This window comes from Dipodomys ordii, unplaced genomic scaffold (genome assembly GCF_000151885.1).
Source record: "Dipodomys ordii isolate 6190 unplaced genomic scaffold, Dord_2.0 Scaffold34, whole genome shotgun sequence".
NCBI lineage: Eukaryota > Metazoa > Chordata > Mammalia > Rodentia > Heteromyidae > Dipodomys > Dipodomys ordii.
In genome coordinates this window covers 1,295,712-1,323,629 of record NW_012267250.1, presented here as the reverse complement: position 1 = coordinate 1,323,629, position 27,918 = coordinate 1,295,712, and the positions used below count along the sequence as shown (strand labels likewise).

At 38.0% G+C, this 27,918-nt stretch overlaps 2 protein-coding genes across 2 annotated transcripts in view; one reads left to right on the top strand and one right to left on the bottom strand.

Annotated features, from left to right (window-relative positions):
* Positions 1-4,585: 4,585 nt before the first annotated feature.
* Positions 4,586-20,263, top strand: Lipm (lipase, family member M). Its single transcript, XM_013017041.1, has 9 exons — positions 4,586-4,732; positions 10,385-10,502; positions 12,903-13,101; positions 14,556-14,665; positions 16,332-16,468; positions 16,609-16,755; positions 18,034-18,105; positions 18,774-18,845; positions 19,997-20,263. Exons 1-9 carry the CDS (start codon positions 4,586-4,588, stop codon positions 20,261-20,263), a joined length of 1,269 nt encoding a protein of 422 aa, XP_012872495.1.
* A 2,422-nt stretch (positions 20,264-22,685) lies between these two features.
* Positions 22,686-27,918, bottom strand: part of Ankrd22 (ankyrin repeat domain 22) — a 13,722-nt gene continuing 8,489 nt past the window's right edge. Inside the window, exons 2-6 of the mRNA XM_013017132.1 lie at positions 27,362-27,553; positions 26,558-26,665; positions 25,528-25,605; positions 23,041-23,139; positions 22,686-22,763 (exon numbers count right to left, since the gene is read on the bottom strand). Of these exons, the coding sequence (XP_012872586.1) occupies positions 22,686-22,763; positions 23,041-23,139; positions 25,528-25,605; positions 26,558-26,665; positions 27,362-27,553 (555 nt within the window). The remainder of the gene's footprint in view (positions 22,764-23,040; positions 23,140-25,527; positions 25,606-26,557; positions 26,666-27,361; positions 27,554-27,918) is intronic.

The following is a 27,918-nucleotide window of genomic DNA, read 5'->3' as shown; positions in this document are numbered from 1 at the left end:
CTGGGATGGCTTTGAACTGCGATTCTCAGATCTCAGCCTCTTGAGTAGCTAAGATTATAGGCATAAGCCACCAACGCTCAGCTGATTACAGATTTTTTTAATGTATTAAAATACCAGATTATTCTGAACATACACACACATACACACACATTTGTGCACAAATGTCTTAAAGCATGCTTAGGTTTCAAAATTGAAAACTCACTGCAAATTTTCTGGAATTCCAGTGGCAAGAGACATTTTTGCCCATACCACTACAGGACTAGAAAGCAAAGACTAACTTTTGCCAACAACCAACAATAAACAATTTAAGAGAATCTCCATTCTCAAACAAATTGATTAGCAAGAACAGAAAATCTTTCAAACAATTTTAGTAAGGGCATGCCAAGCTGATTAGGGGATTCCTGGAGGAAGATGGAGGCATTACCCCAAATTATTTTATGAACTTTCTAGAATTTTAAGATAGTTCTAATGACCCCCCTTCAATAACCAAAGTGGGCATTCTGAATCACACAGGGCTCTGGATTTTTTAGGAGTTAGTTGTATAGTTTTCCATAACATTTCTTTTATTTGTAAAAATTTTACCATGTATTTTAAGCAGTGGCCTTATTTTGATCTTCACCCACTTTAGAGAACTTTATATACCAGCTTACATTGAGGACACATTTTATTACACAGACAGATTCATTTTGTTTCTTCTTAAGCCCCCCTGCCCTTTTAAAGTTTTTAATCATGTATTGGGGACAGTGGGCTTACTAGAGGAAGAACCATATTCTTAGAGACAGATATGAGAGCAGTTGGGCAGGTGACAGACAAAATGACATCAGCTATCTTCCGAAGACTATCAAAAATGACTAGAGTTACAAAGAACAAGGACACAGAAGACAAGAATTTATACAACAGAATGGTACCATTTTCTAAGAAAAAAAAAAGCAGAACCAAATCAAACTAAAACCCTCTGTTGATGTCTCAAGTATTGAGGTCCTGTTAGGGAGGTATTGATCATGTCTGCTACCCTTCCACAACAGCCAGATCAATCTACCTCCAGAAAACAGAACCATCAACTTACTTACCTCCAGAAGTCTCCTGAGTGACTCCAAAATGATTTAGTGGCATACTAAGCATCCATGGTCTGGCTGTTGGAGTGGCAGAAAGGCCACAGGGCCCTGGAATGTATCAGGGGTGCCTTCCTATGAAGTTCCCATCCTACAGAAGCCCAATTGCTGAGCCCATCCTCCAGTGGTTTCAAGGAACCTGAATGCCCCTTGGCACTGGCATCTCGCCAGGGACTCCAAATTTTATATGGGAATTTGAGCAGTGAGATACGGTGAAGCCATACTTCGAGAGGTGAAATCGGGAGTCTGGATTAGAAAGTTGGTAACTATGAGCAGACTCAGGTCCCTTCAAAACTTGCAGTATAGATTGCAGCTAGAATAAAACTTATAAAGGCAAAAACCATGGTTGGTATGAGGAACTCAACCTAATATGATGTGCATAGGCAAAGTAAGCTAGGGAGAACCATTGGGCTAGTTATCTAGGGGGAACAATCAAGGACAGCCAAGAGCAAGTATTCTCTGGAGCAACCTGTGACACATCTGCAGTTCAAAGAATGACCTTCGTCACTTCTAGAGTTCTTGGGAAAAGTTCCCATCATCTATTAAGATGTCAAGATGGTGGTGAGGACAAGATGGCCTTACTTATACCCAATGTCCCTATTTCACTGTGGGGCAGAAAACAGCAGCTAAAGTGTGGATAACCTCCTTGCAGTGAAATTACTGAGCTGGGATGAGTGTTCATTCCACATCACCAACTGTGCCCCTCTCCTGTTACCCTGTAACAGCCCGAAGGAGGAGGTAACATTACTGTTTGTATCTTGCAAATCAGGACACCTAGGCTCAGAGACTGTGGGAAAATGCCCAGAGCTACGTGTGCCTGCCTCTACAATTTACCTTCTTAATTACTATATACACTGAATAGTGTTTAAATTGTTTGTTGCAGCTAGAATTGGAGGAGAGAGAACTGCAAACCGAGATCTTTGATGTTTGATCAACACAGAGACCAATGCCAAAAGTCAGAGATAAAGTTGTCTGTGCTTCTTTGACTATGAAATGAATATGGAATAAAGAACCAGGATAAATTGATCGGTGTTGCTAAGCTAGGGATTCAGGTCTGAGAAACAAGCATGTGGAGACCAATTAGGAAGCTGATTTAAGCAACATTGATCAAAAGGGGAATCGTTGAGGAGAGAAATAGACTCTGTAGGTGGTAGGGAGGTACTAAGTAGTTGGGGTTGGGCTGATAGGAAGGATAAAAGAAGTTGAATACTATCAGAACAGATCATTTGCAACTATGTAAACAAAATAAAGGAGCCTGTTGTAATATTAATTCTGAAATGGGAGGGGCACAAAGGATGTGATTCAACTGGAACACACTATAAACATATGTGGAGATGTAACATGGAAATCCCACATATAACCACTATAAGCCAGTAAAAGTAACATAAGTAAATAAATAAACAATATGCAGACCTGACTTTCTTGGCAGGATAATTTATAAAGACCCTGTAGGATGAGTTTGACTCTACACAACCATTTTGGTCTTTTTACTATACAGTGTTTCTGATGAGATCTTTGGCTGCCACTCTCTGATGGGTTCTTTGGCATAGCCCCCCAAACCTTAAAGTAGTAGTGGTAAAAATGGAAAGATTTGCCTTAACAAAACTCAATTCAACACTTGCAGCACTAACTTACAGCCCCTTAGCTCTCAAGATGGAGTATTAGAGGGGAAATTGTAATCTCATTATAAAAGCCAGGGTTTTTTTTCCCCCTCAACTACCATAAACTATCTCACTAAAAGTCTCTACAGAATTTAAAATTATTAATAATTTGTGGCTGGAGCTATGACTCAAGTAACCAATCACATGCTTAGCAAATAAGAGGCCCCAGAACTATACATATACATATATACATATACACACATATACACATATATATGTGTATATGTATGTATGTGTATTTAATATATATGTACAACATATATTACATATAATACATTATGAATATCAGGTGTATATACATCTATATATAATGTGTAGATGTATATACACATATAGATATGTTCTCCAGTGTGAAACTTTTGCTTATCTGAGCAGATTGGAGCAAGCATGTGGAACTTGTATCTTTTAGATATGATAAAATCAAGACTTATCCACTTAAAAACCAGAGGAGGATTTCTTAAAGAAATCACTTATAGGCAGAGGACATTGAATTTGTCTTCTGTGTTATCATCCCAAACACTGAATTAAAAGAGCTGGATTTTATTTCTGTCTTCTCCACAAACTCACTAAGCAAAATCATTGAATGAGCCATTTAAGATACCTTCACATTTCTGAAAATGAAAGCAGAGTGAGACTTACTTTGTTCTTTGCTCCATATAATTTTGTTGGCAGAAAAGTTTTGTTTTATTTCCTATTCTGAATGGCTTTAGAGTGAACTCCATGGGCTCTAAATATGCAGGACCCTGCAAAGAGAGTTATCCTCAGCCTTTTAATTAGATCAGACTTCTCCACTGTAGCATGCAACAGGCCAGCAGTGATAGGGAGTTTTGAGATGCATCAAGATAAGGATGGCAGGCCTCCCTGTTCACGCCTATCTGGCCTGGCTGAGTCACCTGGGCTGAGGCCCTCTCTCAGACTCATCTTTCCAGTTTCAGCTTCCTCTCCTTCACCCACCACATTCCCAAAAGCGGCAAACTGGCCTGGCTGCTGTTTCCATAGCGTGGATGTGTCATTGATGGAAAAGGAGGGTTTTACCTGTATTTTTCCTTATTAATTTGTAACATATGATCTCCTTAAATTGACATACCAATCTTTCCTGGCCTGTCAACTGCCAATAAGCCAAGGAATGCATCACTCTTTTTGCTTTACACTCAACTAGAATGGGATGTTTCATTCGGGAAAACAACGAGGCTGCAACTCATTTTTCTAGTTCTTGCGAATGATTTAATTGCTAGGTATCATCCTGCCAAAATTACCTAATAATTGTAAACCAAATTAAAAACCATGCCCATTTATTTAATTAAGCTGAACACAAATGGATTAAATATGTATTTGTTTCCATCCAGTCTTCTCATCTATCACTAACAATAGAAAATATTAAAACCATCAACTGATGATGTTTCCCATAGACTCCAAGTCTTGTTCCCTTTCCAAAGAAAGATAAACTCTACAGGTTGAGAGAAGTGCTTAGTAGATGATGACAAGAAACCAAGTTTTATGGGGTGTGTCACATGCATGAAACTCTGATAGGCATTTAAGAAAGTTCTATATACCTACAAGCCAGAGGATTGGTGATTACAGAGCTCGAGGGAGGAGCCAAAGGGTATTGGGACATCCTGAACTATGCTTGTAGCCTACTGCATGTTCCTGCTTTCTTCTAACTAAGCCAGCTTGTTTAACCTGATTCAGATTTGGAGAAAGAAAACGCAGCTGGAAAAAAGAGAGGTTTTTTTGGTTGTTTCAATTTACCAATTCTTCTTCTGACTTTAGATATCGTTTGAAAAAAAAGTAAATAAATGCAGATGTTGGAAGATGTCAGACTTCTTGTCAAGAGCCTGGATTTTTTCACAGAGAGTGGAGATGTGGATTCTGATTCTGGTGGTTTATTTGCTCCAAAGAAATGTGAATTCAGGCCATTTGCCAACTAAATCTGTGGACCCAGAAGCATTCATGAATGTTGTAAGTTGGGTTTTCCCATCTTAATCTTTTGGGGGAAATGGTTATATGCTAACATTTGCATCTGGGTAGTATCTGCACTATGTATTGCTTGGATATATTGTATTGATGCAGGCTGGATGAATGCTAATATGTAGCATAGATGGAAAGAATGTTAAATTGGATGTCAGTAGACCTATCTACTCTCTGAGTGAGGTCAATAATTGGGGTAAACTGGGTTCATCCCTTTGGACTACAGAGATAATTTAACTTTTCTTCAAATTCTTATCATCATCCTATGAGAAAAGCAAGAACTGAGGAATTTAGGACAAATCTCAGACCCTAGATTACTTCCATCTTGTCTTTGCTTTTCATTCTTTTTCAATCTTCTCCCATGTTATAAAGTTATTAGCCCTGACCTCTTGCTATCAGGGCTCCACTTACCGTAGCCTCAATGTCTGACTGGCCTACTAACTCTGTGGATGGCATTGATAAGAGTACTGTGAGTACTCAAGAAGAGGTATGTGTGGGGTGCGTGTGCATGTGTGTGCATGCATGTGTGTATGTGTAAAATACAGAAAGGACGGTACATCTCTTTATATCTCCCAGATAATTTTTTAGCTTTGGCTTACTTTCAAATTCAGCTTGATCTCATGAGTGGCTATTACTTACTAATATGCATCCTATGCATTGCGGTGAAGCAGACAGACACACTTTCAATTTGGTCTTTGCTGTCCTAGGCATTCAAATTGGATCATCCAAGATTTTTCAACCTGTAGCACTGAGATGAAAGAGGTAAAGCAAGTTTGACAAGCCTCCACCTCAGGTCCCTGGTTGACTTGCAATTGAAATTCAGACCTGCCTAAACACAATCCTGTAATTATCACCAGGATACTGTAGGCCCTCCCATCTGTGAGAGAGGAGAGACTCCCTTCATATGAGTGAGAAGATTGTGTACAAAGTCCATGGACTATATAGATTAACATAGTACCTGGGGAAGGGGGGAAATTTAACATTCAGATATGTAGGTTTAAGATACTTTTATAGAAACATTCCCATCTACCAACACTTTATTTTCCCTCTCTTGGTCCGAAAACAGAAATGCCATGGAAATATCCTGGATCTCCATGGTAATAAATATCAGGTATCACTGGGCACTGGTGGCTCATGCCTGTAATCCTAGCTACTGAGGAGGCTGAGATCTGATGATCACAGTTCAAAGCAAGCCTGGGCAGAAAAGTCCATGAGACTCTTATCTCCAATAAACCATCAGAAAACCGGAAGTGGAGCTGTGGCTCAGTGATAGAGTGCTCGCTTAAGGCCCAGAATTCAAGCCCCATGACCAACCAACCAACAAACAAACAAATAAATAATAAATAAATATAAATACCAGGTGTCTTCTGACTATTCCAGTGACAGATCAAGAGTTTATCTGGATAGCACATTGGTGCAGACCCTGAGTAGTCATTCTTCTAGCTCTAAGCACATCCCACCCAAATTGGTATGTGCTTGAAGAGTGGAAAGAATCCTAAGTACAGATAAGCATTACCTTCCTAACCTTACCTACTGAGTCTTCCCAGCACTTATACCCTACCACAATTTCAGGCAGGGTTTCCTAAAGCTCTGACTTCTGCCACTAAAAAAAGTATACCTGGAAATGCAGTGAATTACACTGAGTTGTTTAAATTCAGAGAAACAATTCAATACTGAAGAGTATAATTAGTTGAAAGTCTGAAGTGATTTTTGACTCTATCCTAATATGTACGGATTACACTCAATCATGTATTTTGGTAAACAAATGGCTTTATTCATATGAATTTTAGTAAGTGCTTACTGAATACCTACTAGGCTCCTAGTATGGTTTTTCTTTTGCACTTAGTGATGGAGCTGAATATCAAAAGCACCTGATGTTCTGAAGCCCCCAACACAACAGAAAAGACAAACACTCAAGTATTTAATTACACAAACAATAATAGCTGAGAAGAAAAGGCAAAACAAGGGGAATTAACCCAGAACATTTAGGGAAGATATTTTTAAGCAACACTGCTTAACCTGAAGTCTGAAGGATGAATATGAGTTAAAGGGCTGTGACAAAAAGATGAGCATGTTGGAGCACTTAAGCACCTTAAAGCGTGTGGTATTCAGGCAGATGACTGCAGGTTGTATTTCATTAGCTTTTAAACATTGACTGTCCTTTTATTACAAAAATAATAAATGTTGCTACACTCAGTGGCTCAAGCATATAATCTTAGCCACTTAGGAGGTGGAGACTGGAGAGCTACATTTGAGGCCAGCCCAGGAAAAAAAAGGATGAGAAGGTGGAGGAGGAGGAAGAAGAGGAAGAAGAGAAGATAAATGGATGGTGAAGTGAATCCCTACTACCCCCTCCCCATGTACCCCCCTAAAAAGAATATGTATTCATTGTAAGAAAATTAAGAATTTCATAGGGGGACTAATGTAGCAATGACTAGCATACACAGAGCTAGCCATCAATGACTTTGTCGTATGTCCCTCCTTTTCTTCTAAATCTATGAACTTTGCTCTTTCTAAAATAAGGAATAGTTACTATTTCCCAGCATTTTTTTTCTACTAACAAATATTAGGAAGACTTTCCCACCATTTCAAATACCTTTTAAGAACATCATTTGGGCTTCCATATTACATCCCATTTCATAGGATACGCATTGTTCTGTTTGGTACTCTGAGGAGCAAATACTAAGGGAGAATTCAAATGCAGGAGGTCTATTCAAATGAGCTCTGATGGATGATGGCACTTACCTACATTCCAAATACCAGGAAGACTGAGGCAAGAGAATCACTTGAGCTCACAAGTTTGAGACCAGCTTAAGCAATATAATGCCTCTCTGTCCCATTTCAAAAAATGAGAGAGAGAGAGACAGAGAGAGAGAGAGAGAGAGAGGTGAGATCAACACCTGTAGAAAGGAAGAGCAGAAGCAAGTATAGTTAAGAGCAGACACTTGCCAAACAAACTCCAAAACATCCTCCACAAACCTTGTGGAGAGTTCCAGAACTAGAAAGACCTTTCAGAGATGTCCCAAGTTGAACTGAGATACCAGCCTTTTATACCCCAACATATCAATCATTACCTGTGGCAGGAAGGACTGAGGCCATGCCTCTTTGGGAAGATCTGATCACTATCCTCTTGGCGGACACAATATTTATTTCACTTGTCTCCCTGTATAGTTTATTTTTTACTGTTACACATAACATTGGAAAAAACATACTCACAATTATTTTTAATACCTATCTCTGATTTTTTTCCCCTTAGGTTAAAATTTTGGGAATAAACAATTGGACCAAAAATTAAATACTAAATAGAATCAGGAGTAAAATATTCATAGTGAGAATGTCTATTGTTAAACTTTCTTTTGTAATAATAGTTAACTACTTAGGAGGCTGAGGTCTGATGATTACAGTTAGAAGCCAGCCCAAGCAGAAAAGTCCCCCTGAAACTCTTATCGTCAATTAACGACTCATAAACTGGAAGTAACGCTGTGGCTTGAAGTGGTAGAGTGCTAGCCTTGAGCAAAAGAGCTCAGGGACAGTACCCAGGCCCTAAGTTGAAGCCCCACAACTGACCCAAACAAAAGAAAACAAAACAAAAATTGCAAGATTATGATCAGGAACTTGTCTTTTAGAATATGTTGTGCCTCTAATTTCATGTTCACAGATTTATGTCCTAATATTATGAAGTCTCCTGCCATATATTGTCTGTATAACATGTAAACACCATGTCACTGAGTTCTTGCTCTCTTTTTTTGTTTTTGAGATTTTCATGTCCTTAATCTCTGCTTTTCTTAGGTAATCTCTGCTTTTCTTAGGTAACTCCTATTTAATCCTTAAGACCCAGGGCGAATTCTCCCTCTTCCATAAGGCTTTGATAAGTCCTGCTCATTGTGTCCTCCTTACTCAGAATTACTCTATTCCTTTCTTCATACACATCTGTTCAACTCCCATTTGACACATTACATTTAATCTAGCCAACTACACTTGATGTCTTCTATTCTTATGCTTTAAGTATTTATCTTCTCTCCCAAGTAACAAATAACAGTGGTTTTTCAAAGGGTTCACCCAAGACCTATGGTCCATTTCAGAAATTTTGAGAGTAAAGTCCAACAATGGATTTTAAATAGCCCTCTAATTAAGTCTCAGGCATGCTGAAATTTTTAAGTGAAATAGTCACACACACACACACACACACACACACAGAGAGAGGAAGAGAGAGAGAGAAAGAGAGAAAAAATGCCCATTGAGTAACTACTACTACATATACTACATATACCATCCCTTGTAGTGGTATTACATGTCTATAATCTCTTTTTACATTCCTTGTAAAATCCCCTGGAGTATGAACTAACAGATAAAGAAACAAGAATAGAGAACCTTTAACCAATGCTCCCTAGACCAGACAGCCAATTCTTGTATTAGTATTAGAGATGGGATTAAATCTCAAGCAGTGGGACTGCAAGAATCTTCTTAAAGTTATGAGCCATTGCCTCATATGAGGCATTTGATGTCTTTCTTTTCTCTTTCTCACTTAAAAATAACCGCTTGCCTCCTTCTCTGCAAACTGGGGGGCAAGCAAGGATGCTGAGGAGATCTCTACAGCTTCATGTTGTCCTAAGAGTTTCTGCAAGCAACCAGTATATGGAATAAAGATGTTTAATCAATGGCCCAAGCATAGTCAGCAAGGAATCTGAAACTCTTTAAATTACATGCAAAACAATTATGAATATCCATGTACTGTATAATCATTCTTACAGTTCTCCTCAACTTCTCCAAGGGATCTTTAAGGTGTCATTTAAAACAACAACAACAAAAAAAACCACTATTATTGACTCTGTGGTTCTGGAACTAAAAAGAACCTTAGGGAAGGTGTGACCCAGGGATTCTTCTAAATTGTCTTAGAACAAGTGTGTCCTGTTGACTACATCAGAACTCCCTGATCCCTAACTAGCAATGGGCCCAAGAATCTACTTAGCTATCCTGGATGACTCTGATGTACATCCAAGCTTCTGTATTTTGGTTCTGTGGCACTCAAACAATAGCATGTTTCAGAATTTCCTTCAGAGCTGGTTGAGCCACAAACAGCACGTTGGGCCCTGGCCTTGGAATTCCTAACTAGAAAGTGATTATCTGCATTTTGAATAGATGCCCAAGGGATGCTGATGCTTTTGAAAATCATCACACAGATTCAGACTTCATATTACACATAGTGAAAGGCTGAGTTCCACTGTCAGTACCAGAAGTTAAAATAAATAGATAACTAAAGATTAAAGAAAGTAAGGACTGGAGAAGGTTGGCTGGTTTTTGTAAGGTAAAATAGTTAGAGAATGCTGGGTGCTGGTGGCTCACACCTGTCATCCTAGCTACTCAGGAGGCTGAGATCTGAGGATCACAGATCAAAGCCAGCCAGGGCAGGAAAGTCAGTGAAACCTTTATCTCCAATTAACCACCAGAAAACCAGAAGTGGTGCTGTGGTTTAAGTGGTAGAGTGCTCTTTTTGAGCTGAAGAGCTTGGAGATAGCACCCAGGCCCAGAGTTCAAGCCCCTACAACTGATTAAAAATAGAGGACTTTCTTGTTTCCAATTTACAAGGCCAAGCAATACAGCCATATATTGCTGAACCCAAACTTAATTGTGCTTTTTCCATAGAGTGAGATCGTCCGACATCAAGGCTATCCCTGTGAGGAGTATGAAGTTGCGACTGAAGATGGGTATATACTTTCTGTGAACAGAATTCCTCAAGGCCTAATGCAACCTAACAAGAATGGTAAATTTCACTCCTATCACCCTAGCGTGCCACTCTTCCCTTCAGTCCTGACTTTCTTGTGAGTTCAGTGTCTAGAGTATTGCCTGGATTCTTAATACAGACTAAGATACATTGTCAAGTCAAAGGATTGGGTCAACTCCTCATCATCTTCATCATCATTACCCTACACAACCCATGTCCATCAATCATTTTAAACATTCTTTTCACAAAAAACTCCTGTGGGCCCAGAAAAGTAGAGCTCAGTGGTAGAATGTGTGCTAAGGTTGTGGAAGACTCTGTGTCAGGGCCCAGTGTGCTGTTTGTGGCTCAACACAAATCAACAACAACAAAAAGCTTTCAAGAAAAAGTGTTTGTCGACTTCATTCCTCATTTAACTCATTCTTCAAACCCATTTTAGTAGACATTCTAGAACATTCTCTGATAATGCCTTGAACCGTGAAGAATGTAAAGTCGAATATGACACCAGTGTTCTTTGGTACCATTCAAAGAATACATTAAATATTTAATACATTCTCTCACTTTTCACTAGGGACTTTTTATGAAGCAGGTTCTATGTGTGATTTTTTTTTCCTGTCTGTCGTGGGGCTTGAACACTGGGCTGGGCTGCTGTCCCTCAGGTCTTAGGCTCAAGGCTAGTGCTCTACCACTTGAGCCACAGCACCACTTCCAGTTTTCTGAGTGGTTTACTGGAGATAAGAGTCTCACGGACTTTCCTGCCTGAGCTGGCTTTGAACCTCAATCCTCAGATCTCAGCCTCCTGAGCATTTAGGATTATAGGCGTGAGTCACCGGTGCCTGGCTGAAATGTTCATTTTTGATACATTTATATACCTTGTGCAATTTAATTTTATATGTGAGATTTTATATTAATACTGGCTTAAAAATTCATCTTCATGACCTACTTGTCTCTATCTTGTGTTTCTATTTGAAGCCCCAGGATTTAATTTTATTCTAAGTACACCAATGTCAACATGTTCTGTGCAACACTAGCTGCCAATATGTGTCTTTTTTATTTTGATCAGTCATGGGGTCTTAACTCTGGGCCTGGGCTATGTCCCTCAGCTCTTCAGCTCAAGGCTAGAGCTCTACAGCGTGAGCCACATGCCACTTCTGGCTTTTTCTGCTTATGTGGTGCTGAGGAATCGAACCCAGGACCTCATGTATGTAAGGCAAGCACTCTACCACTGAGCCACCTTCCCAGCCCCCATATGTTTCTTAAATATGTCTAGCATGTTCCTACCTCAGTGATTTTGAACTTGCATTTATCCTTCTTCTTTTAAACTCTCTACTCCAATTAACAACTTCTTGGCCATTTATTGGCAACTCCCTCTTTATCCTGATTAATTTTTTATATAGTACATAATACCGTGGTATGAAAGATTTGCTTGTTTTTATTACAATAACACTTTGTCTACTTTTTGTTCAAGGTTCTATGCAGTAGCTAACATAGTGCTGAGCACCTTCTAGTTGTTAATAGATAAAGAAACACTACAGTGATTAAATAAGCATTGAATAAATAAGTGGTTTGGGAACACTGAAAGACTTTCACTAAATCTCACAAATTCTATGGGGTAATTGGATGAAACATGGCTCTTGAAAGCAGTCTAGTGGCTACAGAAATTACTTTGTGGAATCCATCTGAAACTTCCATTCACAGATCTAGCTTGATTATTTGTTTGTTTTCTTATGTATGGGCTAGTTTATTCTCACAACCTGACCATTCACTGCTAAGCAGTTTGGGGAATCAAGACAAGTCTTTGACTTCAGTTGGTGCACAATTCTCCCCTCTAGTGGCTGATTTTATTTCTCCAGCTACATTTGCCTCTTCAAGTAGGCTATTCTGAATTTACTCATGGGATACAATTCATTGCTATCTGAATCTATCAATGGGAAAGGATTCATTACTGTAATTTTATTTTGATGTTCAAATTTTTCCCATATCGAAAGAAGCTCTTTCAAATTGACTTTGGGATCCCTTTGACATGAAATAACCTTAAGATTAGATCACCACATAATGTTTTGTGTGTGTGTGTGTGTGTGTGTGTGTGTGTGTGTTTGCTTATTCTGCCCTCCATCATTATACTGTGCTCTTTACTGGGACACTTCTAATATTTTCTAGACCACTCAAACAAGTCACATAATCGTACAAAACAATGTAAGCTGAATTTTATTGATTCCTTTTCTTTTCCAGGCATTGTGCTATCACTTTTTTTGTACTTCATCTTACATAATTATAAGAACAATTTCATTTATGTGATGATAAGGAAGTAAAACCAAGACAATCAAGTGACCAAGCAGCTGAATGGAGATTTGAACATAGACTTTTCTGACTGAAAAGCTTTAACACATTAGGGAATCACAAGAAAGACATTACAAAATTGATACTCTGTCTTGACTGCAGGGTCCAGGCCGGTGGTATTGCTGCAGCATGGACTGCTTGGAGATGCTACCAACTGGATTTCCAATCTCCCCAACAACAGTTTGGGCTTCATTCTGGCTGATGCTGGTTATGACGTGTGGATGGGAAACAGCAGAGGAAACACGTGGTCTCGGAAACACAAGACCCTCTCCATAGATCAAGATGAGTTTTGGGCTTTCAGGTATATGAAAAGCTTGAAGATGGCAGTGGACATAGATGTTATTGGGAGAGGTGGATAAAAAAGGATCATTTCAGCTGGCTGTGGTGGTTGAAATCATAATTATTCCAGCTGCTTAGGAGGCAGAGATAGGAAGCCAACCTAGGGGAAATGTTAGAGAAGCCAAGCATGGAGTCTTGTTTCTGTAATCCTAGTTATACCGGAATCGTAAGTATCATGGTCTAAGGTTAGCCCAAAAAGCATCAGCCTCTACCTGAAAAATAATTAAATCTACTATCAAGTGATAGAGCTATTGCTTTACAAGTGCAAAGCCTTGATTTCAATCTCTAATACGACCAAAAACAATAAATGAAAGTAATTAAATTATTGTTTCTACTATTTGAACACTTCATTTTGATTGTATTACTAATATGCAAAAAAGATAGCTCCATTTTTTGACAAGCTAGAATTCCCCATATCGATAGTTAGGTCTGGTTACTGGAGTCGGAATGGTGGCTTATATAAGGTGATTGACATTGGAAAGAGAAAAGTGTAGATTCATTTTCTTGTAGGTGACTTTCATGTAATGAATTCTTCCATGTGTGATAGTGAGGGCTAATGCCCTCCAGGAGGAGATGAATTTTGGAAGCCTCAAAAGATAAAAAGAAGAAGAATTATTAAAAAAAAAACAACAACTGGGAATCATTAGTTTGAATGACGTGAATCGTGGCCTTACAAAAGGGTTTCAATGTTTTCATTTACGTGTTTTATTTAATGTTTTATATACATGTCTTATTAATATTCATCCTGCTCTTTATTTATTACTAATTTGGGTGGTACTGGTGTTTTGAACTCAGGAACTTGCAGGTGTTTATGGGGACTCTTCCTACTCAGCCATAGTTCCAGCCCTGATCTTTTTGCTCATTATTTTTAGATAGGGTCTTTCTTCCCATCTAGGCTTTCTAGTAGCTTGCAAAGAGACACATGCCACCACCTTTAGCTCTTCATTAGGAAGGATGCCTCTCACACTTTACTGTTCAGTCTGCCCTAGAACCATGATCCCAACAAAACTCGTCTCCCAAGAAGCTAGGATTTCAAACATGAGATGCCAGCATCGAACTCAACCTGTTCTTTATGCATTTTGTCAATTATTTTTCCAATAAAAGGAATTTGAATGGTTCTGAGCTTTTTTTTTCACAGGGTAAGAGACATGATGTGCAAAACAAATATTCACCATGTTCAATATTTTATTGAACATCTGCAAAGCACAGTAGTCCATTGACAGCTTGTGAGCCCAGAGATACTCAAACATTGCAGAATTTGAAATAAGACAGTGCCATGAGAATCACAGTAATATAAGCTAGCAGGGTTGACCACATACAAGCTGGTTTATATACCCTGTGTATCCTGGGGAGGGGGACTTTCTGTTTGTATCTGATTATAATTGTTCATATAACTTTGTCTTTTCCCCCTTGTAGTTATGATGAGATGGCTAGGTTTGACCTTCCTGCAGTGATAAACTTTATTTTGCAGAAAACGGGCCAGGAAAAGATCTATTATGTCGGCTACTCACAGGGCACCACCATGGGTAGGTTTGAAGGAAAGCTGGTTTGTATACTCAGGAGACATGTGAAACTGTGGTACAAGCCATCCTGGGACTTTTATCTGCCAACATTCCACTTGGATCTGGCCTTCTCCTCTTCTGTGCCTATAAGAGCTGAGGGAAATAAGGACTGAACTGAAGCAGGCTTGTGAGAGCATAGAAAGGGCCAGGGCTTTGGGTTCAGACAGCTCTGGATGCATGCACTGCTCCTGCCACTTTTAATAGATAACATTGAACAAGTTCTTCAACTACCCTAATCTAAGGTTTCTCATCTACAAAATGGGCATAATACCTTCATCTTAAAGGTTTTAGGACTGTTTTAAAGTATTCAATATGCTATTGTATATAAGCTCTTTGAAGTCAGTAAAAGATATTTGTGGTACTGTGTGCCCTCAATAAATGTGTGCTGTGAATGAAGACCTGAATTCAGCATCTGCTACCTAGTTAGGTAGACAATAAATACAACGCATTATCATCATACTATAATATTAGTCTCTCTTTTCCCATTAATGTTGAAATCTGGAATTAGGTGTTGGTTTTGAATTTTTTTGTTTGGTTTAATTTTGAACTATTTATGAAATAATTGTTTTCTTCCCATAGAAGAAATTACAGATATCTTCCCCAAACTATGGTATTTGGGGGAAATCTGTCCCTCTGAGTCACTGATGGTTTCACTAGAATTTTATACCAAGTTCTTAGTATAAATAGGAATGGAATTCAATCTTCTAGAAAAGGTATCTATGAAACCATTACAATTTGTGTTCCAGAAATGTTGAGAGATTAACAAAAACCAAACACATCAGCAGCTGGACGCTGGTGGCTCACACCCGTCATCCTAGCTACTGAGGAGGTTGAGATCTGAGGATCACAGTTCAAAGCCAGTCCGGGCAGGAAAAGTCTTTGAGACTCTTATCTCCAATAAGTGGCTCAAGTGATAGAGCTCTAGCCTTGAGCTGAAGAGCTGAGGGACAGCACCCAGGCCCAGAATTCAAGCCCACGACCAAAAACAAAACAAAGTAAAATAAACAAACAAACAACAACATAAAAAGTCCTCCTACCCCACACCAATTGTTATAGATCATGCTTGTTTTCAAACAATGTGACTTCTCTAATTCTCTATTAATAGGATTTTTTATTTTATTTAGTGTATATGAGATTCTGAAACTAGACTAAGAATGAATCTAGATAGGATAGACAGACAGACAGACAGACAGACAGACAGACAGACAGACAGACAGACAGATAGATAGATAGATAGATAGATAGATAGATAGATAGATAGATAGATAGATAGACAGATAGATAGATTATATTCTCAAACTCATATCATTTTATTCAGTAAATTCAATAATTTAATTTAGATAGAACAAATTAATGAAAGCAAATATGCCATAAATGTCATAGGGATCCTGAAACTTTTTAGCTACTGCATCTTCCTGGAGGTTAGTTTCACACAAGAATTATGATATAATCACACATATTTATTAAAGTACTTTGATAGCACCAGACATGACACATGCATGTAATTACCACCCTTTGAAGCTGAGGCAAAAGAATTCCAAATTTGAGGCCAGGCAGGAAAATATTGTCTCAAATAGGAGAAAAAGAAGATTTTGATAGAAATAAAATATATAATTTTTTTATCTTACAGGCTTTATTGCATTTTCCACAATGCCAGAGCTGGCTCATAAAATCAAAATGTATTTTGCTTTAGCCCCCATAGCCACAGTTAAATATGCAAAAAGCCCTGGGACCAAATTTTTGCTGCTGCCAGATATAATGATTAAGGTATGTGACCCTTTAGATAATTTCTATGTGTATACAAAAGGCTTCCAGCCTAACTTCCTAGCATATATGCTTTCAAGTTTCAATCTTTTTTTTCTTTTACTATATTGTCATGACCACAATTTCCTTTCATATTTTCACAGGGATTATTTGGCAGAAAAGAATTTCTTTACCAGACAAGATTTTTTAGACAGTTGGTTATATACCTTTGTGGCCAGATGATTCTTGATCAAATTTGTGGCAATATCATATTACTGCTGGGAGGATTTAACACAAACAATATGAACATGGTGAGTGGGAGCCTCGTAAATTCTACTTCCCTAGAAAATTCAGGAGTTATAACCTCACTCCTCAAGGTGAGATGACACCAGAGAAATGATCAACACCAAAGGCACTGAGGCCTGTCCTATAATTTCAGTTTTCAACTTGTGGAGAAATGCTAGAAATAATTAAGCAGGATGGAAGCATCACAGATTGTAGATGATATGAGCATCACAGATTGTAGATGAAGAAGACTGAAAGCCTGTGGTAAGATAACAGGTAGGAAGAGTGATTCAAACCTAGTAGTCAACCAGGGGAACTACTATACACCATCTATCTCTCCCCTTCACATGGGTCTTTTGGTTTATAGTTTAAGTTCTTTGGTGAAAATTCTAGAAGTTTCTGTTCAGTTTAGGCATAGCTACTACCCCTTGGTAAGTGTCATGGGGAGTTTCCCTGGAGCAGAGCACACTCTCTGAGATGGACTGTACTTGACTGCTATTGAGATAATACCCAGAGAGAAGGAAACTGGACTTGGGAGGTGAACCAGCATTCCATGGTGCCAGCATCAACAAGCTGCAGTTGATCTTACAGGGATGTGCAAAGATGGGGTGCCCATTGACCTGTCACAAAGTAGGAGGAGAAGGGGTCTTGATTCCTTCAAACTTACCAATCCATTAGCTCAAAGCACACTAGTAATGAAAGGGCATCTCTCTGCAGCCTAGACACGCCATCTCTAATGACATTTGAAAAAGAAGGGCTGTTCATCACCATCAGTGATCCCATCAATTACTAAAATGATAATTACCATTTAGCAGGGATTTATTAAATGTCAGGTTAAAGAATGCCTCATAATAAACCTATAAGACAAATATTAATATCCCTACCTTATAGATTTGTATAAGACTTAGGGAGGTAAATAAATTGTCCAAATTCACCTACAATTAATCTATAGCGCTCAAAACTATTCCAGAGCTTATATCCTAAATATCACTATAGAAAGGGCTTTAAAAAATAAAACACTTTGTTCACTTGTGGGGTTTTTATTTGCAGTACTACAGGTATTTTGTGAGAAGTTAGATCTCTAATGAGAAGTAATTCTCAAATGAAAAAATTCAGGTTCTCAGAACTACAGTTAGTGTTATTGTATTTGCATACACGTATACAATACTGGTTCACAGAAAATTGCTGATAATTTGATGATAGTCCTATTTCTCAGTTTGATAGCCTGGAGATTTGGTATTGACAAGATGCACATCTTGTGAGGTTTTTCCATGACTCAAAAAGAATTCCTTTTTGTATTACAGAGTCGATCAAATGTCTATGTGGCCCATACTCCTGCTGGGACATCTGTGCAAAATATTCTCCACTGGAGCCAGGTGAGAATGCTGAACTTGTCATATTTGTTAAAGGTCCCTTCACATTTTGACTGGACTAGCCAGAAGTTTATATTTATTTCAAAATAAAAGCATACCAGTCAGTGATGTTTCAATGATGCAAAACATCACGGAAATATTTTAGAGGATGGGAGCACAGGAATGGCTTAAGAAAATCTTAAGAGGAGTTCAACAGTAAGATAGTCGGATAGTCAGGTAAGTTCATTCTGTCTCTAGTCACCTCAAAGAGATGCTTCAGAGAATTTTTTTTTAAATTGTCCTTTTTGGCTCTTCCAGCTAACTGACCAGAGATAGTCTTTTGTGCTGCAACCTCAGGTGGAAAAGCTTGTGTATGTATAGAAAACTTCGATTTGGATGAGATGTAGTCATTATCTTTCAGAGTAACTGTATTGTACAATTTTCCAATTGAAGCTTCAGGAATTGTGCCAAATACCAGTGTACCTTCATTACGGAGGAGATGTACTTCCTGGAGGTGCTGATTAGGTGCTGACCAACATTTCTATGCACTGTCTTTCGACTGAAAAAGCCTGATTCTTGCATTTGTAATTTCCTAAATTTGTTTGCTTGTGCAAGGGAAAAGCTACCATTGCACAATGGTAGCCCATTTCCACCACCTTTGAAAACCTAGCCAAGCTTCCCTCTCCTCTTAGGCAGTGAATTCTGGGGAACTCCGTGCATATGACTGGGGGAGTGAGACAAAAAATCTGGAGAAATGCAATCAGGTAAGAGAATCAAATACCATCTGCTGAAAATGTATGCTTTGGGATGTGTAAGGGGGAAGTCATGCTAACCAGCTATTCTAGGAATTGAAATAAGTTACTACAAGTCAAGCAGAAAATGTAAGGCTTTGATTCCATTTGAAACATGAAAGTTGACAGCTCAGCGGCCTCTGTAATTCTACTGGAGCAGGAGGCCTGCAGGCTGCCTAATGAAAAGGTCCCTGGGCCTCTTAGAGTCAGATGGGGTAGGCTTAATCCAGGGATAAGTATAGCCTATTGTGGATGGAAGAAACATCCTTGTAGAATCAAAAGAAAAACAGGAATGGTGATGGTAGACTAAGTCAAAAACAAAAACCCCAAACCACAAAAAGCAAGAAATGATAAGTGCTGATCTGTGTTCTTGCTTCTCAACTAAAATCTTGTGTGATAGTTCTCAACTAAAATCTTGTGTGATAGTGGGTAGATTACTTTGATTTGCCAAGAACACTTTAACTTTTAAAACAAGGAAAATGGAAGTGGGAAGTGGATAATCCTTTAGAATTCTTTTTGAATTTGGTGTGAATTTTAATAAACATGTGATTTGAGTGTTTACAACAGGCATTTACTTTTACCTTACTTTGGTTCAAATTAACTTAGAGCTAAAGGCCATTTTGTGGAGTTTCTCTATGTTTTTGATTCCTTCAACACTAACAGGGATCTTTCCTTTATTAATATTTTTTTCAGTGCTGGGTTGAACCTAGCACATTGTGCATGCTAGGCAAGCCCTGTACTATTGAGCCACATCCTCAGCATCAACTATTTTACTTTTTAAAGACAATTTAGGTAATGGAAATGTAGCTCAGTGGTAAAGCATAGGCTATGAGCTTAATCCCCACCAGTGCACACACATACAGAAACAGGCAATTTAAGTCATTTTATGTGACCCAGTAAATTACTACTTATATCCTCACTTCACAGATAAAGAAATTGAGGTCTAATCTGATTAAATAATTGACTTAGAGACTGGAATAGGAGCTCTTAAACAAGTCTGTATGAGTCTCACACCATGAACCTTCCACCACCACTAATGGCATGCCTGTCATGTTTATTCGAAAGCTCATTATAGTATGGAAGTCAAACTATTATCTGGAGTTAAAATTCTTCTTTTGCTCTAGCCTACTCCTATAAAGTACAACGTTCAAGACATGACAGTTCCAACGGCCATGTGGTCGGGAGGGCAGGACTGGCTTTCAAATCCAGAAGATGTAAAAACACTGCTCTCTGAAGTGACTAACCTCATCTACCATAAGAACATTCCTGAATGGGCTCACGTGGATTTCATCTGGGGGTTGGATGCTCCTCAGCAAGTGTACAGTGAAATCATACATCTGATGAAAGAGGAGGCCAACCTTTCCCAGGGAACCTGCAAGATTACACTGTAAAGTGCCTGCGATTGACAAGCCCTAAGAACAGCCTCCTGGAACATGAGACTAAAGCCAGGCATGGAAGATTTGAGGAGGGATTTTCAGAAGTGGAAACCTGCCATGTTAGTGGCAGGGAAGACAACAGTATAATACACTATACAGCCCTTCAGATGTCTACATTTGGCACTATAACTTATATGTTTCTTTTCAGCTAGTAAAACTTGCTTGGTGAATTGAAGGTTCCCTATGTTATTGTATCTTCTATCATCTTGAAGGGCAGCTTTTACTTGAAAACCAGAAAGTACGGAGATTTTTGCTACATCAGACAGGTGAATTTCCTCTGGATAGATTTTTTTTTCTGTAAATCATATTTTGGAGTAGTAAAGGAAGATGAAAATTATGACAGATACTTAGTTCATAAATCTCTGGGTAGTCTTGGGCAAAATGCGATCAGTAATAACTTTGTTTCCACAGAGACAGGATCCTACCTCAGGAAGCCAAGGGGCTTTTAGGGCAAACCAAAGAAATCAGTATACAACATGTGTGAAACATGTGTTAAACATCCTAAGAATATTTAAGGACAAAGCAAAGAAATCAATGTATAGTAGGAATGAAATATGTGTTAAACATCCTCAGAATGTGGTCACGTATCATATTTAGATCCCAAGAAAGGTAATTTGTGGGACATTTGTTAACTTTGCAGTAAGCACATTGTGGATTGCAGATAGCATTGCATGTGCATGTCAGGGCCGAGATCCTAGGATAACCTTGTTGGAGAGTTTACAGCATATTGCTTAGAGACCCATTGGCCCAATTTTCTACCTCTGAAAATTAAAAACTATAAAGGAAATATTATGATGTCATGAGCATCATATTATCATGTATTTTGTTCTTCAATCTCAAGAAAGTTATTGTTAGATGATTATTCAACATTCACAACTCTAGATTTATTTCTTAAAACATTGTTAAAGATGACGACTGTAAATTATATAAATAGTTTTTTGCAACATCAATTCTGAAAACAAATAAAAAATAGGCTCTGCATGTTGAAGGCATTGTTGCAGATATACTAGTGTGCAAAGTTATTTATTTTTGTCTCCTACAGGCACCATGTATCTGAGTCCAATGCTAAAGTACCTTAAATTATTTCTTTAGAGACATTTAAAACCTACAGAATATATATACACTACGGCTTGCCATAGGGTCTTTGCATATAGGCCCATAAATATTTGTATTTGTATTTTATTAGTTCTTGTCCCATGTAAGAATAAATCATTCATTCTTAGACTACATCTGTTTTATACATCTACTTAGTCTAGATCTACAGCTCTGCCTGACACAGTCTTGATTTTCAAAATGCAATCAGATACATAAGGTATGTTTATTTCTACTGTCTCATTTCACAAAGGACGTAACAAACGTATTTTAGCACTTGTAATCTCTCACTTAAAATATAATCCAGATACCTTCTCATTATATTTCTTCAATTTTGTGAACAATTCCTTTATCCAAATAAGTTACAATCACAGTTTTAAATTTTACGAGTGCAAAGATAAACAATTGAGTTTGGAGGTGCACCACAGTGGTAGGGAAAATGCTTAGCATGTGTGAAGCCTTAGGTTCAATCTTCAATACCTACAAAAATATGACATAAGTAAGTAAAGCTAGTATTTGCTTTATAATTGCAAGATCATAAATTTATTCATTTTTATTATTTATTTTCTGTACTAGAGGTCAAATGCCACACCCACTCTCTATTGAGCTACACCTCCAACCCAGAAGGATGTTTTTGAACAGACGGTTTGATAGTTACATTTGTTCAAACCAAGGTGGCTTATACGTGTTAACTGGTACCAGAATAATTTGTAGACTGCAGATAAACCCGCTCACAGAAAATAAGCACACAGAAGAAAATACTCTGCTTTGTAGTATTTGCCAAGTTCTCAGGTGTAGACAGGTTCATCCCTGACAACTGATGCATGCTTTTATTACATTGTTTCATCAAAGAAATATTTACATTGGAATCTCTAAATCCTTGCATGTGCACGCACCACTCAATACAACGGTACATATTTTGATTGTTCCTTAGTACTTACGGCATCTGGGAGGAGCAGTCGCTCTTAGGACACAAACAGTGTCCTTATGATGAGGGGTAAGAGAACACTATCTGGTAACTTCAACTTTCTTTTCTTGGGGAGATTGAGTTGGAAACAGATTTTGACAGAAGTGGATACTTCAACAGCTTCATGCTTCCTCTAGAAGGATTGTGATCATGGTGAACTCCACTGAATAAAATTGTAAACATCAAGCTCTTCAAAACCATTAACCATGGTAGCCATCATTCTCCCTAAAAAGTGAGATCCATAGACCAGCAATCCATAACACAGATAAAATCCAGTCTTTTAGCTGAGTCTCTGTCTCCATCTGTGAGGTCACAGGATTATGATGCTTTTCTTAGCATTAATTCAATCTGGGAAAATTTTAGTTTCTTCACAATATCCAGTGAGCTCTCACCCTCCTGGGGAGAAAAAATTAATCACAGTTATTTACTTCTAATACAGTCAAATGCCAATGGAAAAGGTTTATTAAACAGTAATTGACTGGTAGACATAGTTAAAGCTTTAAATGTCATTTAGTTCTAAGAATGACAGGGTAACTTTGTCCCTTAAAAAGAACCATCAGCTTTTCTGTTATTCTCATGTGAGACAACGAAGGCAATGAACATGTTTCAACATAAGGCTTACATGAGATGAGGCATCTAGGATGACTTCTGACCATGGTTCTCAGATCCTTACCTTATTTTTTATCATGGGGTCCGCATGGGCTTGCAGAAGCAGAGGGATGAGAGCCTGGTTTTTCATTTTGCAGGCATAATGTAGAGCAGTGCAGCCATACTGAAACACAAAGGGCCAACATCTGAGCTCATCCGTCAGGCTCTCCACAAACTTCAGCAGGTCGTTTCCTTAGCAACTATTCAGTGTGCAGTGCGCAAGATAAGCAAAAGCCAGATCTGTGGGCACCTGTATTTCTCATTCTGAAATACCTTAACTCTGCTGTTTCACGATGCATGTTAAGACTCTAGAAGCCATTTATCTATTTCTCCTTTTTATTTTCTGTTCCAAACTAAAGGATGTAATGTATACAAGTCTGATGTGGAGACTAGGGTGTTTTCCCTTCATAATTCTATACGCCTGGTTCATCATTCTATCATCTTTTTCCTTAAGAATTTCCACACAGACCTTTCTACAAATACATCCTTTGGTTCCTGGTCATATCCTCAGTCTGAACAAAGTACATGATCACATCACTACAGAGCATCTGTATGATCATAGCAGTTTGACATTGAAATCCATACTCAGTTTGTTATACTTCACATTATATACTTTAAAGTGGTGGTTATACTCTGATACTACCAATTTCGATTATTAACTATAGTTAATAATTGGTGTTTCAAGTTTTGCCTTTCAAACATAAAAAAGACCTTATGCTTTGGGTAAGTAAAGAAATAACATTTCAAACTATCAAGACTAACAGAACCTTTTCCACTGGAATTTCTCCCAAAATTATATGATATAATGCACTTTTATTAGGTGGTGGCATTATTAGTGATATGTCTAGCTGTGACTCTTTCCACATAAAATAGTATCTAACTAATTGAAAATAGGAAACATTGCATTATGTGCAGTTAGGACATGGGTCACAATATTCACATCATTTTTGAAACATGATAGAAGGGGGAATCTATGTATTGCAAGGCACATTTGTGTGCTAGGCAGATAATAATATCTCTATCTTGATATAGATGCACATATAATTAGGTAGGAAAATACTCAAGAGAAATTTGTGTCACCTGCACAATTTTTAGTTATTTTAGTTAAATGACAAGACCAAGCAAAACCTTCAAGAGTCGAACCTATAATAATCTTATTTAATAAATTTCAAAGATGCTTAAGAAGATAAATTACTCCAAAATTCTTGCAATACAGGAAAACATATATCCTAGGCATATTATCTTGTGCCATCACTCTCCTTTTCTTTCTCTATCTCCTCTTCCTCTTCCTCTCTCTCTCTCTCTCTCTCTCTCGCTCCCTCATGCACATACTTACACACAACTGCATCAATTCAAACACAACTGGAATATAGACAAAGGTAAACTAATAAGTGGAAGCAGGGATGAGAACATAATCTCTACCACTACGCAATGGTAATACACACAGTGTCACAAATACAATGATAGGTTTTATAATCAAATTTCAACCTCCTTTCTCAATTAAACACTAGGAACCTAAAGTTTTGCTGTATTACTATAAGAAATTGAATGCCATAAAAATACACTTTTGACCTATTCTGAGCCATTAAAGGAAAAGATGAGTGCCATGGTGCAGAAGTAAATGTATAAACAGAATTTTGTTACAGGAAAGGTTAGGTGATGTAACACCTGTGACCACTACCCTTAGAAATACTGGGATTTTTCTCTAACCTTTGTTCTAATCAGACTTTCATTTGCGAAAGGGGTCTCTTGAGCTGAACTTGATGGTGCGTGTATACCTGCAATCCCAACTATGTTTGGAAAGGTGGAGAAAGAAGAATAACCATTTAAGGCCAGCCTTGGCAAAAACACATTACTATATCTGAAAAATAAGGAAAAAAGGACGAGGAATATGTAGCTCAAGTGATCAGAGCACCTGCCTAGAAAGCACAGACCCTGAGTTCAAACTTCAGGACCATGTATAATTTAAATTAAATAGAGACAGATAGATTGATAAATTCTCTCTGCTAGTGGTTGGGATCTGGGCTACAGAAAGGCTGTTAATATCCATGGAGCATTTACTATGTGCCAAGCTCTTTGCTACATGCTTTACAGGAATCCATTCTATAAGACAGTTGCTATCAATACCCCCCATAACTTTACAAATGAGGAAACAGAAAGTCAAATAAGTTTCTAACTTCCTGAATCCCTCATAAGTAAAAAGTGCCAAACTTCAATTTGCACACAGGCATTATAACTCCAGCTTCTTGATACTTGGTTATTACAGCCTCCAATTTCCTTAACTTCTTACCAATGTCAAAGACTGTTCTTTTCAAAATGTCCTATAATCAATAAAGATTTTATTCTCATGATTTTATTATAAGAATATGAATAACCCTAAAGCTGCCTAGCTAACAGTGAGAAAAATAAAAGAAACTATGTAAACTGGAGCAAGCACTTCAGTAAGTGATAATCACATGAGTTGTAAAAAGCATTTCAGAATTTTTTTTCTGATGGCTAAAAATACACTTACACAGTCTGTAGCATTCACTTCCACACCAGCATCGAGGAGCATTCGTACGAGATACTCATTCTGCTTTGTCTTTGATACCTATTAAAAACAAGCATAAGAGTTGTATTACAAACATTTATTCTCTCTTGTGTCTCAGACTACTTTAATTTATTCAAGTTTTGTCTTCTACTTGCAATATGACTAGATCCCCAGAGAATAATACTCAAGGTATTATTCTGCCAAAGATCCGAGCAATTCAGTTCATCAAGGTGAAAGATGACTTCAGACCCTCTACAAATACCCTCAGTGTTCACTGACTTCTAACTCAAAACCTTTCAGATTTATCTTCTAACTCATGTGACTCTTGAACATCAGAGAAAAACATACAGAGCCAGTACTCCTCAGACAGAATAAAGGGAAAAATGTATGAAGAAAATTATATTTCCAGTAGTCAGGGTTTCCGCTTACTTCAGATGTTTCTTAGTTGAGATTACATGATTTTTCTTAGTGCACCTCACACAGAGTATTGTATCATTGCTTTATCTTCCTCTGTTACTTTTCTTCTCACTTATATCATAGCATCACTTGCAGATTAGAAACATCTTTAACGATGGGTCCCAATTAACAATGGTTCCATTTATGATTTTTCAACTTTGTGTTGGATGGAAAGTGGAAGACATTCAGAATAAACCACACTTTTGAATTTTTTAATTTCGGTCTTTTCCTGAGCTAGTACTAGGCAGCATGAGGCTGGGCAGTGGCAGAGAGCTGCAGCTCTCGGTCAGTCATGTGATCACAAGGGGAAACAGCTTTTATTCTATCATGTAGCTCAATTGTAATGTTTGGTAGGCTAGGCCTATTAAGTGAATGTTCTGTTTGACATTTCCATCCTATGAGAGCTTCATTGGGTTGTGATGCCATCAATAGCCAAGGAGCACCTGCACAAGCCAAGGACTTAGTTTCTTACTATTTCTTGACAATATCTCACTGTCTAGCAACACATGATAAATCATAGATGACTCTTCCCTCTTTGTCCCAACATTGAACTCACCATGAGGAAATAACCAATCAGCAGGACAGGCATCAAAAGGACAATGAGTAGATAATCAAAGAAAGTAAATCTTTTCTTCACAGCATAATGCAAGCAGGTTCTCTCTTTCTACAAATTAAGCAAAGAACTCTTTGTTTCAAAATTTTACATTTCAGATGATCATATCAAAAAGTTTAGTTTATGCTTTAAAAAAATTTTTAATGCACCAAAAACACCTTTTTGCTTGTTTTCTGATCAGTAAGCTCAGGTTTCCATGAATAGGACTGTTAATTAATCCAGTGTAAAGGAAATCTGCATTAGCAAATAATAGAGGTGAATGTACATTTAAGAAGTTATCAGAAGGCAGATTTTCACGCTCACTGTAGTTTTTAAAGAAAATAAATAAGATGTATGAAGAGGAGAAGAGAGGAAGAATGCAATCAAGAAACCAATGAATATCCTACAAAATTAAGAAGACTGAAGGAAGGTGTGGAGAGGAGAGGGACAGAGGGGTGACATTGATCAAAATACATTCCACCCAGCCAAATGAATAAATTATTCTTTTCTACCTCAGCAGCACATAATAAATCACAAAACATGCTTGCTGATTTTACTCCATTGCATTTTTTGTTCAATAAAATGTCCTTATTGTATTCCAAAAATTGGGAAAAAATAGAACCATGGATATTAGAAGCTACAAGCAATGATCAAATAAAATTGAGGAATAGGAATGTAAAACAATTCCAGTTGACAAGAAATCTTAGGAATTCCTAATTATTAATTATTATGCACAATTACACTTCCCACTAATGTGTCACAGCTCACCTGGTTTTTAAGGTTGACATTAGCGTTTCTTTTTAAAAGGAAGGAAACGATTCTGACATGGCCTCTCCTGCAGGCACAGATGAGAGGAGTATCTCCATTGAAGCCATCTTGAATGTTGATGTAGTTGTTGTCTGTTTTTACCCATTGCCACACTTGTCCCAAGTCATTCTGGTAGGCTGCCTGGCAGATAGGCTGAATAGACAGAAACAGAAACAGTTCTTGAAATACAGGTATCGTAAATCCACAAAAAGGAGAAGCCACCATTTTCTAAATCACTTGAAATATATTTCCAAATTGTAACATATTGTTATGTATGCTAAACTTAAAAAAAAATCCTCTCAGCTATCCCTTGCTATAAGCCTGGAATAAGCATTAGCCCATGAGGAAGCTCTTAGATTTTCCAAACTTGCTGAGGAAATGTAACTAGACAAGCACTGAGTAGAAAGAATGTTGGAAGCCGGGCGCTGGTGGCTCACACCTGTAATCCTAGCTACTCAGGAGGCTGAGATCTGAGGATCGCGGTTCAAAGCCAGCCCGGGCAGGAGAGACCGTGAGAC